General features: G+C 37.9%; 1 protein-coding gene across 1 annotated transcript in view; it reads right to left on the bottom strand.

Moving 5' to 3' along the window:
* Positions 1-5,988: 5,988 nt before the first annotated feature.
* cep44 (centrosomal protein 44) overlaps positions 5,989-12,900 on the bottom strand; it is a 10,828-nt gene continuing 3,916 nt past the window's right edge. The window contains 8 exon segments of the mRNA XM_023268934.3: positions 5,989-6,206; positions 6,209-6,248; positions 6,618-6,655; positions 10,211-10,279; positions 11,141-11,239; positions 11,395-11,532; positions 11,869-12,063; positions 12,321-12,398. Of these exon segments, the coding sequence (XP_023124702.2) occupies positions 6,174-6,206; positions 6,209-6,248; positions 6,618-6,655; positions 10,211-10,279; positions 11,141-11,239; positions 11,395-11,532; positions 11,869-12,063; positions 12,321-12,398 (690 nt within the window). The 3' untranslated portion in view covers positions 5,989-6,173.

Genomic DNA, 12,900 nt, shown 5'->3' with positions numbered 1-12,900 from the left:
CAGTTCAGTCTGCTACAACAACCACCGTCCCGCCCTCGCGGGCCAAAACCGGGCCGCCAGAGGGTCCAGTCCGACTTTGCAAAGTGGTAAAATTACAGAGGGATAAATATATAATTGAGGGACTTTTGAAGTTCATGGGATATAGCTATCTTGCATGGATTTTTATTAAAAGTAAAAAAAAAACAAACAAAAAAAAAAAAACTCGTGTTTTTTTTAATGTTCATTATGATCATGTCTTTACAAATTCCATAATTATCTATGATGGGAACAATCATTTATTTATTAAAAAAATGACCGGATGTCATTAAAATGTCAGAAATAAACAAATAACCGTCCGAATTTAAATTTTAATTAGCTAAAACAATAATAAAATAAGCTTTTTCAAAAATGGTTTTGATTGTGTTGTTTTTATCAAGTGGAGATAATCATGACAGATATTTCTTTTTGGCAATATATCAAATTTTATATGGAAAATAAATTGTATCTGTGTCCGAGAAATCACTTTGAGGTAAGTTACCCATTACAAAAACACCTCTCAAGAAAGTGTTAATTCCAGATCACATGACCTGCTCCACACGATGTCATTTCCTCCTGAAGAAAAGACTGGCAAGACTCCAAGGCTTTCTGAGTTATTTAATATAAAGTAGTGTCATTATGACACTATTGTACTGGTCCAGCCCACTTGATGAAATTGGGCTATATGTGGCCCCTGAACTACTCTGGGGGATCAATACCCCATTAGCCTCCTTGTCATTGGCCTTGGCCTCTGGACAGTGGAGAAGAGCAGCAGGCAGCAGCAGGAGGGAGAAGACAGTTTCCAGCAGCCTTTTGTCTGTATGGGAATTGACAGAAACAATTTATTAAAATGTTCTCCAAAGTATATATGGTTTTGTTCACCACCGGGCAGCCTTTGAGAATGCTACACAGGCCGTCTGTGTTCTGTTCACTGTTAATTTGTTTTACATGAATTCTCCTTTAAATCAGCATCAGATCAGTTTGCCACTGTACATATAGAAGGAGACCAAACCTGTCCCTCTCAGACAAGAATGATGATAAAAAGGAAAATACAGTAGTGTAGACTGTAGGTCTGAAACGTCTGGACAGATGTTATTTTTACAGTCCTCACCAGAAATATTGGTGTTGCTTAAATATCTAAAGAATTAAATCAGCTCAGTGTTTATATACTAGAACTATATATTGTCTGCAGTTTATCATGTGTGATCTGAATGTGCTCGGCCTCTCAGACTGATAAAAATCAGCCTTTCAAAATCAATATATGTAAAATTAAGATCTCTTTAAATCAACTATAAAGTTTCTCTCAAACGTCATATTGTTGAATCAACATCTAAACCAATCAGCTGTTAGATCAGGTGAGCTACATGTTTCTCATCACGCCTTGAGGCTATGAGGAGCAATTGCAGCATCTGGTTCTATAAACTGCAGCTGTCTTGACCTCATGATATTATCGTTGCTACGTTGGTCAGACGTCTGAGCAAGCGGGATCAAGTCGGAAAGCAATCTAACAGGTTGCACTTTGCATCGGTCGGCAGTGATCGACCCTGCACAGGTCTGGATCATCTCGAACAAGCCTATTCACTCCTCTGAGTTTAAAATAATGCCTGCAGCATCAAACATCAGCAGTTGAGGCTGAGGTGACACAGCAGCAGTAACTTACTCCATTAGTCCAATCTTCTGAAGTATTTATGTCATCTATTGTAGCCATACTAACCCAAATACTTTTAAAACTGCTGCACAAATAGTTTATACAGTGAAATCACTCAGAAAAGCAACTTTGCTCGGAATGCATTCTTCATTTTGGTTTTATTATGTTGAGCAAGAGTCCAAATCTATTCTCCTCTTGAGGATCATAATATTTCTTCTTGCATGTAGGTGGGTCATACAGGGAGTTATATGAGGGGTTTGCTGCTTAAATGTAATACTTCCATAAGTGACCTCAGAATTAGGCAAAAGTCAGCCTAGCAATGACACACAGTACTTCACTCTATAAGTTGCTGGAAATACTGCAATGTATTTGGCAAAAGGAATGTGTATTTGAGATGTTGTATAATAATTATCATTTTCAGCTTGACATTGCCTCAGGTGGGGAACTTTATTTCTTCAAATTCATTCAGCATGTTGCTCTATCCAAATTGATAAAGGACACAGAAGGTCCACAAATAAAGTAATTTCAAATGAGAGTTGTTCTATCTGGCTATTTAGTTAGATTCAATTTGAGACATCTGGCTTCGACAGTGAAGGTGAACAGAATTGAGATTTTTAGCTTAAAAAATGACCTCTAGAAAATTCACCACCAACACTGGCTTTCTGAAACATTTGAAACAGAGCCATTGTTACTCTGGCAATCCACGCCCCCTGAATACAATGTGTAGTTTTCACTGGAACTAAACAGCAATAGCCCTAATTCTTATTGTCTGAGGTACAGTCTATGACACCGACCTCATTGCACAACAACTTCCACTCCTTACAGATCCCAATTAACTCCTGTGCATCTCCAGTGTGCGTTTATGCACATGATACAGCAGTTAAGTTTCTGATTGTCACAAGACACACACACACACACACATTTTGTTTAATTTAAGTTTCAATTCCACATATTGTGACACTTGTAGTGTTGACCATTTATTCCAAAGTGAAGTGGACTGAAGTGAACAGACTGGTTGCTTTTTTGCTCTAATGATCACACCAGTCAGCCTCCAAAACTCAGGATACATCAATTTGAACAGCATTTACTCCTACAACATACTGGACTAGGAAACGTTTCAGTCAGTCAGAATTACATTGAATCTGATTTTTGTAATCTGAATATAAAAACAATAATTGATCTGAATACATGACTTGCTCTTCAGGCTCTCAGCTTCAGCATATTCATCCTGAAATAAAATAATAGAGTCTACATACTAAAATTTGGTTTTGTTGGGTTTCTCTATAAATTTTGTACCGTTTTACCTTACTATGTGAAGTGCCTTGTATGTGGTAAAATGGTGCTCTAAATACAATTGAATTGAACTTAAGTGCTAAATCTCACCTTTCATTAGGTTTAAAAGGCTATATAGAAAGAACTGTGTGGGAGAAAAGATTCAGAGTTTCAGAGCTTGAATATAATGGGATAGATACACCTGAGATGAAGCAAAATCATTGTATGGTCAAATGGATTTCTGAATCTTTATACAGAATTATTACACGGTCTAATTTTGCATTCCACCTACAAGATGATCAAGTAAGAATGCTGTAATAATACTGTATATGGAGCTTTACTTATTGACTATCAAGCAGAAATTCAGAGTTATAAGGCAAATGATTTAAAGGGGAGAGTTGATTATGAAAAGCTGGGTAGCTGGAATCTACAATTTAGGGACAACAAAACAGTCGAGGCAACTGAAATTACATGTAATCAAGCACTTTTATTAACTACCAATGATGACAGAATATTAACACATACTTAGACAAACACTGTGACTGTGAGTTAGAAAGAAGGGAAAAGAAGAGGGAGAACGTTTTCCTAATGTTGTGAAGGGAGAGAAAACAATATTACAACGTAATATTAAGTTCTGAGATGACAGGATGAATACACCACACCTGAAAGCAGCCACTAATTTGGTGGTAGGCTAGTTTGGAATTTTGGGGAAATTCAATTTGCCAAGAATTCCTAAGTGAAAGTTACTTGTGTGCACGTTGCGGTGATGCAGTGATTTGAATTTGAACAGTAATAGAGTGAAGCCTGGTCACAGATGAACATAAAAAGAACACAAGATGGTACTCCAAAAGAACTCCAACAGGACTCAGGAAGGACTTGAAGGGGTGCTTTCAGGTATGGTCTTTTAAAGGTATTTCAGCATATTCTTAACACAGGAGGGGATCTGGGTCAACCTCTGTCAGGGAGAGCTGATGTCCAGATAACCCCACAGTTACACTGTTAAGATGCTTTGTAGTTGTTTATATGTGTGAAAGGTGAATGTGAAATAGTACAATATTGTAACACTTCATTTACAGGTGTGTACTCTTGGTAGACAGATAAAACAAAACTAAACATAGTATATGAACATTAAATATTGTTATATTTCTAATTGGACACCTAAACTCAAATAGAAAATAACAGATTTAAAAAGACAGTATAGGGAGGTATTGACATTAAGGTTTAGTGGTTATTTCTGGGAGTTGATATAAAGATAAGTTGAGTGCCAGAAAACAGAATAATTGTCTTTGTCTTGATGTGAGTTGTGGCATTGTACAGTTGTACATACAGTTTCTGGTGGTATTTGGTTCTTTGTAGTTGTGACAGTGAATGGAGGTGTGAGACATTCACTTGACTAAAATGTGGCTCAAATAAACATTTTGGGTGACGTTGTCTGAAGTGTGGATTCTCCAGACATCCACCTTCTCGTAGCCTCTACAAAGCACAAACTTTACACCATCCTGACAGACCTGGAAGCTATTTTTATTCTTGGGTTCCACATCCGGTGTGGTGCATATCGATGTCTTTTGCTGTGTTGATCACAGTCGACCATGTCTCCTGTCTGGGGGTTTAAATGTCCTAAATTCCAGAGCTACAGAAGGGAATGAAAATCGATTTTGTTTGTTTTAGAGTCAGTAATGGTTGGTTGATCCTGCATCGTCATATTTAACAGTTATGTAAAATCCACCGAGTGAGATTGTTAACCCTTAGATGCATAAGTGGTTCATAAATGACCCGGTGAGGTCTTTTCTTGCAATATTGAAACATTTTTATCATTTCATTTTCCAGCTATTCCTTGCTTTTGATATCAAAATTTTAAGTTGCCTTTACTACTTTTAAAGAAGTTGTGATATTTGCATTACTAGCCCAAGCTCTTTATCACTGATATCATACACGAGGTGATGCACAAACATGGAGGGATGAAGAGCAGCAACAGCAGGAGGAAGAGTGGAAAAATATCTACAAAATGGATGTTGACATTCTTCTACTGCTGTTCTATGTAATACTCTTTTCAATTATCAGAATGTTCAAAATCTCTTTTAAAGTGAAAAGCAAACATATTTCAAACATGAAATCATTCTTGTGTGGACCAAAATATAATATAAACAATAATGCAAATTATTATTCATAACCAAAATGACTCTAATGGCATAAAAGCACATTGATTCTTATACGGGTCATTTTTGGCCCACTTCTGGAAGAGTGTGGGGTCCTCCAGCTCTTCCTTGTTGTAGGGGTCTCTGCCTTTAGTCTGGTTTTATTGTGGGGGCTGCAGCTCAGTCAGTGAGATTTGTAGTTTGACTTGGCCAGCCAAGGAAAAGCCAAAGAGCTTTTCCACCTGGCTAGCCCTTTGGTTGCTTTCATTGTCCTGCTGACTGATGAAATGCCAGATGAGTTTTAGCTAAATGTGAGTATACAGAAGATGCATGATTGACACTGATTTAGTCAAACCAATTACAGCACTTCTGATATCTTGGATACATTTTTGCTTTTTTTTTTTAACCTTTCTGTTAACTTCTTCAGTTGCATGATCACCTCTTTACTCCTCATATGAACAGACGATCTGAGTCACATGTGAGGACTTTGGTGCATGAATTATAGGAACATGTAGTAGGCAAGTGTCCAGTCACTTTTGAAGCCTTACAAATAGGTCCTATGTCACTTTAAGACTGCTATAAATGCTGTATCTCCCAGATAGTTCTCTTTATTCTGTTCCCACTCAAATTTAAGCTAAAATTGACACACCTAATGTTGCTTGCATTGTTTTATTTCGAATTGGATGTGATGAAGCACACAGCCATGAGAACAAAAAATATGTAAGTGAATAGTTATGTCTGGACTGTAGATCTGTATCTTTGTTGTTTCACATTTGAACAAATTAGCTTTTAAAACTGACTTCATATTTTTTGTAAATTTTATTTTGCTTGATAGAAGAAAACAGGGGGAAAGGAAGACATGTTTTACTACAACCAAGTTAATAAGTATATAAGAAGAAATATTGACAGAAGCACCTGCAATTTTAAGAATGAAGAATTTAATGGAAGAGGTCTAACACAAGATGATTGGAAGAAGTTACAGTACAGGTTTCTAGGTATATAACAGTCATTAGGCTTTAGAAAACATTAAACATGTCAAGATGACAAAAAAGTTTACCAAAATAGTGGCGTGATACAGCAACAAACTCAAACCGAGAGGTCAATCATTTATTATAATTTATTTGAAAGATGTTGCAGAGGATTCAGTGTTCTTTAGGAGACTGGAGGTGCTCCTCAGCCTACAAACACAAACAAAACTTGAAATGTGTCCCTATTACACAAATATTAACATCATGTAAAGATTAAGACAACATAATATGAGTAAAGGTTTATGGTGTCACTGTCCCTGCTAATTTTACAGGAGTACCGAAACACAGCCTGACACTGACTTGGTAGAATAGGCGAGACTCAGATTGCTGGTTTTAGATTGTGTCACTATAGTCTGGTGCTTTATTTTAGCTCAATGAAGTTAGGTAGGTGCTGCAAGCAGTGGAAAATGTTATTCTGGAACCCTGATGAGAGGGTAATTATTTGTCCTCTGATTTCAGTACGTAGTTCAGAGATCAGTATTGGGGACAGTAGCAGAGAAATTTAAACCAAGAACTCACATGTGGGTGATCCGTTCTAGCCTGTCCTTGAGGTCCTCCTGGACAAAGAAACAGGACCAAAAAGAATAGAGATTAAAAACAACTTTGAAAACAAATGTTGTGCAGTTTTTAGTGAAGAAACATTTACTGCCGCGCTATAAGACCTGAATGCATTGGACAAGCATATGAATGGGTAGCATGTTGCTTATATATTGCTTGGATACTTTAGTCAAATTCTGTATAAGTAATTAGTAAAATAATATAGTGTAGTTCAGTCAGAGGAGTGTTCAAAGCAGACAAACTATCTTGACTGCCCTCTAGTGGCAGGTTGCAGTATACCTCATAAATCTAATCACCTTCAGTTAGCAGATCTCAAATAAAATGTTCCCAAATCAGACTTATTTCATATTAAACATTTCTTAAATTGATGTTTGTTCATTTTTTATGATCAGTTTGCCGTTGATGAGTTTTTTGATGTTATAAAAGACTGTACGTTGTCATGACTGACAGCTGCTTTGAATAAAGTAGCTGTGAGTATGCTCAGAAACAATATGTACATTATACTTGTACACATGAGATTGGGCAGAATATAAAGTGATGTATAATGCAAAGTAATACCATCAAAAACAAAAGAATTATCAAACTGTCCAAATAACTAAGAGCCCAATTTACTGATGATTTTCTAAATGCTGAAAATTCTGTCCATGTGTGATGAAAATTTAACTACTACTTTACCAAAAGTAACATAAAAGTATCCTGATGGCTGTGATGCAGCTCATGATCCAACCACTAGGCAACCACTAATTTAACTACAGTTTTTGCTGCAAGTTTTATAAACTAAACGAAATAACAAACTTTAGCTCCTGTTAACATTGTATCAAAACCTGAATTACATTTATTATTGCTAAATCGCATTATCTGAGCTGTTCTGTCATCATCGCAGCAAAGTTTTAATTCCACTGACATTTCCCTTTGTAGCAGATGTGAAACTGTAATGCAAAGTAAATGAGAAAGGTTTTGTTTAAGGGCAAATATTGGTGCTGAAATGCAAGGAAAGTTTTCCCTTTCCCTTTCACGTGTATGTACTTGAAGCATGTATACGTGAAGCAGGCATGTTCAGGTAATGTTAAATTAACACAGAGTTCATCTCTGAAAATGGCTTAAGTGTTACGCACAGAACAAACTTATTTGTAAAGGAAAAACACAAATCACACTTGACAAGAAGCTAGCGTTTTGCTCTCATGACAAGCCTGATGTTAGTGGAGCATTAACTAGCTAACTTAGAGCCAAAGTTTCTTTTAGTCTCTGGCATGAAAGCCACCTAAACAAGGTGGACAAAATAGCACTGCAACCTCCAACACTCTTTAATGCAACAGATATTAAAGATGTTGGTATGACTTTCTATGAACTGGACTGCCCCTTGTAAGTATTATGACTTTCTCATTTAAATGCACAGAGCAGAACAGAATAATAAATAACCCTGCTGACACAATGGTATCAATTACAAAATAATGACATAAATCATTGAGAAGTGGGACACTCTTGGAGTTTCGTCAACTCGTTTGGGGTATAAAATGTCAAAAAGATTATGAAAATATGCCCATTACAATTTTAAAATGTCTTGTTTTATCTGACCAACGTCGCAAAATTAGTTCAGTCCCATTTAGTGGACTATTCTACATAACTTTTACGACTGTGATCATACGCTGCCTGGCCAAAAAAAAGTCGCCACCTGGATTTAACTAAGCAAATAGACAAGATACTTCCACTGGATAATTGTGTGCTGTGATGTATCTGTTTAAGCTGCAACAACTTATTTAACCCTAGCTGATGGAGTGAGGAGCTTCTCATTGCTTAAACAATCATGTCGGAAGACATATCCTGTGGTCATGAAAAGATATTAATCTGTCTCAGAAGGATCAAAGTACTGGCCTGCATCAAGCAAAGAAAATAACCAAGGAGATTTCCAAAACTACTAAAATCAGATCAAGAACCGTCCAACGCATTATTAAAACCTGGAAGGATAGTGGTGAACCATCATCTTCAAAGAACAAATGTGGTGGGTCATGTGGTCTGATGAGTCCAGATTTACCCTGTTCCAAAGTGATGGGGGCATCAGAGTAAGAAGAGAGGAGGATGAAGTGATGTACTCATCATGGCTAGTGCCTACAAGCCTGTGGGGGTTTAGGGTTATGATCTGGGGTTGGTCAGATTCAGCAATGTTATGTTCCCAAAGAATGAGGTCAGCTGACTACCTGAATGTACTGAACAACCAGGTCTTTCCATCAATGGAGTTTTTCTTCCCTGATGACATGGGCATGTTCCAAAATGACGATGCCAGGATTCATGGGGCTCACATTGTGAATGAGTGGATCAGGGAGCATGAGACGTCATTTTCACACATGGATTGTCCTCCACAGAGTCCAGATCTCATCACTGGGAATCGTTGGGATGTGTTGGAGAAGACTTTGCACAGCGGTCTGACTCTTTACAATTGCAATATTTATGTTTCTAGTGCAATTCATATCATGTGCAATAATCATGTGTAGAGCAGGTCTCTAACCACAAACCGTTTCCACGCTGTATATTTTGCTCTTATATTTCGGTTGTACATATTTTTTAGTGTGTGTTAATATTGACTTATATAGTTTATTTTTAATGCTGCTATACGGAGAGGGCTAAACTGGTTTTCATTGTTTTCTGTAACAGTGACAATAAAGACCTATTCTATTCTATTCTCTCCCATCATCAGTATAAAATTTTGGTGAAAAATGAATGCATCTCTGGACAGAAATAAATGCTGACATTGCAGAAGTTTATCGAAACGATGCCACAGTGAATGAGTGCCATACTCAAAGCTAAAGGAAGTCCAACGAAATATTAGTGTGTGACTTTTTTTTGGCTGGGCATTGCATTTTGTTTTGTTTTCCTTTTACGTTCATTCACTGAGAGAACAGGCGTATGCCAAGTGTGGATGCATAAATGTGAATTCAAGTGTGTCGTTGGCAGCCCACAGCTTTCTTTCCAGCTGCCGCCCTGAAGGTGACTGGTCCTGAGATGGACTGTATAAACAGGCAAGAGGGTGCGCCGCTTAAAGCTGCCTTCTACCTCACCCCCTAACTGGCCACAGTGGCACGCTGCTTTGTGAATGCAATTATTGTACAGTAAAATTCTGTTGGACATCTACAGCTGTTCGTAGGGGTTTGTGATTGTTTTCTTCCATGTTGTTCGATAAGAGGGCAAGTAATTGTATTTCACTGTTCTTTGGGTTAGGTTATCATGGTTTGATTATTTTGCTGAATTATCCTTTTGGTAGCTGCTTTGCATCTATCCTGAGACTACGGCTCAGCTCTACACGTTTGTAAATATTGTACATAACATAAATATCCCAAGAATTCTACTATTAGTATTCTGTGGCTGCTTGAGACCTGGGGAAGATGGGTAGCATTCACGTTATGCCTCGGCCACCCCTACACAGAGCGTAGCAATGACATAAATACAACAGCAAATTCTGCAGTTTGAGAAGCTGGCTTTTCGATCGTCTAATAGATTCACATTTTCTCCTCTATTTAGATTTGTTTGGCCATAGTGACAAGAAAATGAGCAGATCTCACCTTTGAAGCATCACACATGGAGCTGGAGGAATAGGAGGTAGATGACTGGCACTGCAGTGGGACACTTATCTAGAAACAGGTGAAAAAGCGGGAAGCAACAGAAATTGCCATTTTATGTGAAAATGTGCTTACTCAAAAGAAGTCAGAAAACTGGCTTAGTGCTCACTTTGAGCTAAACACCCTTTTTTTTAACCAACTGTGACTGTCATCAGAAACAGTGTAAATTCTTAAAGAATTTGAACAGAATTCAATTCTAGGAAATGCAGTAACACTCTCTCATGATTCCCCTGTTCTTAACTTAGGACAAATTTAAGCATGAGACTGAAATGCTTGATTTCCCACTCTATTCAGATACCAGCCTTCTCCTGTGGATGTGAGCTTTGTGTAGTAACAGAAAGCGAAGATCACAGAGTGGAAAAAATCCTTCTAAGTGTGTCTGGGCTCACCCTGAAGAAGCTTACTGTAGATGTGCTGTTCTTTATAAAAAAAAAAAAAGCCTTTATTTAAAGCCTCTTTCAAGCATCTGACCCGATGGCTCCTAGCCATTTTTACAGTAACTCAACACCAATCCACTTAAAGTTAGCAAATACAGTACTTACTTATACAAATATTTTATTATACTACTAATCCTAGTCCTCCTAATTTTTGTTTATTGCAACAAAAGTCCATCCATCCATCATCTATACACCACTTTATCCTCATTAGGGTCGCGGGAGGCTTGAGGGCTACCCCACCTGACTTAGGGTGAAGGTGGGGGACACCCTGGACAGATCACCAGTCTACCACAGGGCTACATATAGAGAAAAACAATCACACTCACATTCACACCTACGGACAATTTAGAATTACCAGTTAACCTCAGCAGGAACTGAATAGAGGACCAACACAACAGGAAAAAATTAAATGTCACAGCATACACATCTGCCCTACCTGTGCGTTGCTGAGTTCTAGTTTGGTTTCCAGCAATAATACTCTACTCATCAAGTTTTCCCAGCTCTCTCTGGATATGGTGATGACTTGTCCTTCGTTCTGTCATAGATTAGGGTAAATACAAAATGCAGCAGTCATTAAAATACTGTCATTTAAGAGCAATTTCTTGTTTTACTAAATTTACAATGTTTTTAATGCAGTAAAGAAAAAAATACTAAATAAATCAGATGAGATATTAAAGAAATAGAGAATACCTTATCAACTTTGTCTGTGTTTCTTTGTCTCTCCAGTTCGTCCAGGCGTTTCTCCAAAATACTGAGCCTGTCAAGCCCAGGCAGAAGACTTTGGATTTGAGCTTCCAGTGCTGAGAGCCTTCCTTCCACCTCTGATGCCTAAAGCACAGACACACCAGTTATATAACATTTGATATATTGGCATATGTTCAACCAGCCCTGAAAAAGATGAGGGATGGATCCACTATATCCTCAGAACTTCTGGCCAGTACATGTTTCAGTATAGTACTAAGCCTCATCTCTAAATATTACCAATGGCAGCAATAACAATAATAATATTCATCAATCTCCACAAAGATCAAAAATGACCACAGTCCAACTTAGTTTAAATTTTACTGGCTTCTTCTTTACTAGTCTTAACTTTTTCTACATTGAATACTATTAATAAATGTCTATGATTGGCTTTCACTTAATCATGATTTATTAAATGCTTACGTGAGGAAAGTCATTTTTGTCCTCCTCTACTCCTGGCAGCTCTGAGATGCCATTTACAGGAGATCTGGAGGAGGCTACTTCATTCTGAGAGCCACAGGTTACATTATGGGAGCAGAACGCTTCCTCACAGGAGGAGACCGTGGGAAAAGTGGAAGGATTTTCCATGTGATTCACAACAAATGGCCTCTTTGCCACCTGAAACACATAAAAACACAATAGTATTCACCAAAAGAGAAATATTAATTCACATTTCAAAGCATTCACCTGTCTGACTCATCACATCTTCCGAGTAATATGATCCTCCAAATTATGCTTTCAGGTAACAAAAACACAGTCTATACTGAATAAACAGCTGTACACCACTTACTGTATTATGCAGATCGCTGACTGGAGTGCAATACTATATCATACTCTGCATTTAGTGATGGTATAGAACTTTACACTTGACTTACAGTGTCTGCTGCATCGGTCACTGTTAAAAGAGCCTCTCCTCTGCCATCCTTATGTGATGCAGGACATCTGACTCTGTGCTACAAGACACACACGCACACAGTACAGATCAGTCATTTCAGGTAAACGGTCTACCCTTTTCCTTAGTGGTACTAAAAGCACAATGTTTTCCATCACGTGCACACACACCAGTGGTTGCAGAGCTGCCATGCAAGGTGCTCATGTCATCAGGGAAAACTTCAGGTTTAGTGTCTTGCTCATGGACACCTTAGCCTATGGAAACGTTGGGTATTAAACAGCTTAAATTTAAATTTTTCCTTTCTGAACTCCCATTCCTGTCACATCACAGGTGGTGCAGGTCTGAAGATTTATTTTAGCTGTAGGGCATGTAATTACTGCTAAACCCCATGTGCTAGTTGCAAAATGGTCCTACATTCAGCCTGAAACCTCTCGCAGAATCTACCCTTTAAAACCCTTGAGAGATATTAATTTGTATTGGTAGATTTTGGCAATGGCCACATTCAGTCTATCATAATATGGCCACATGGCTCATCAGGCAAACGATACAAAGGTGCCCCCCAT

Source organism: Amphiprion ocellaris, chromosome 4 (assembly GCF_022539595.1).
Source record: "Amphiprion ocellaris isolate individual 3 ecotype Okinawa chromosome 4, ASM2253959v1, whole genome shotgun sequence".
Classification (NCBI taxonomy): Eukaryota; Metazoa; Chordata; class Actinopteri; family Pomacentridae; genus Amphiprion; species Amphiprion ocellaris.
This window is presented reverse-complemented; position numbering and strand designations above follow the sequence as displayed.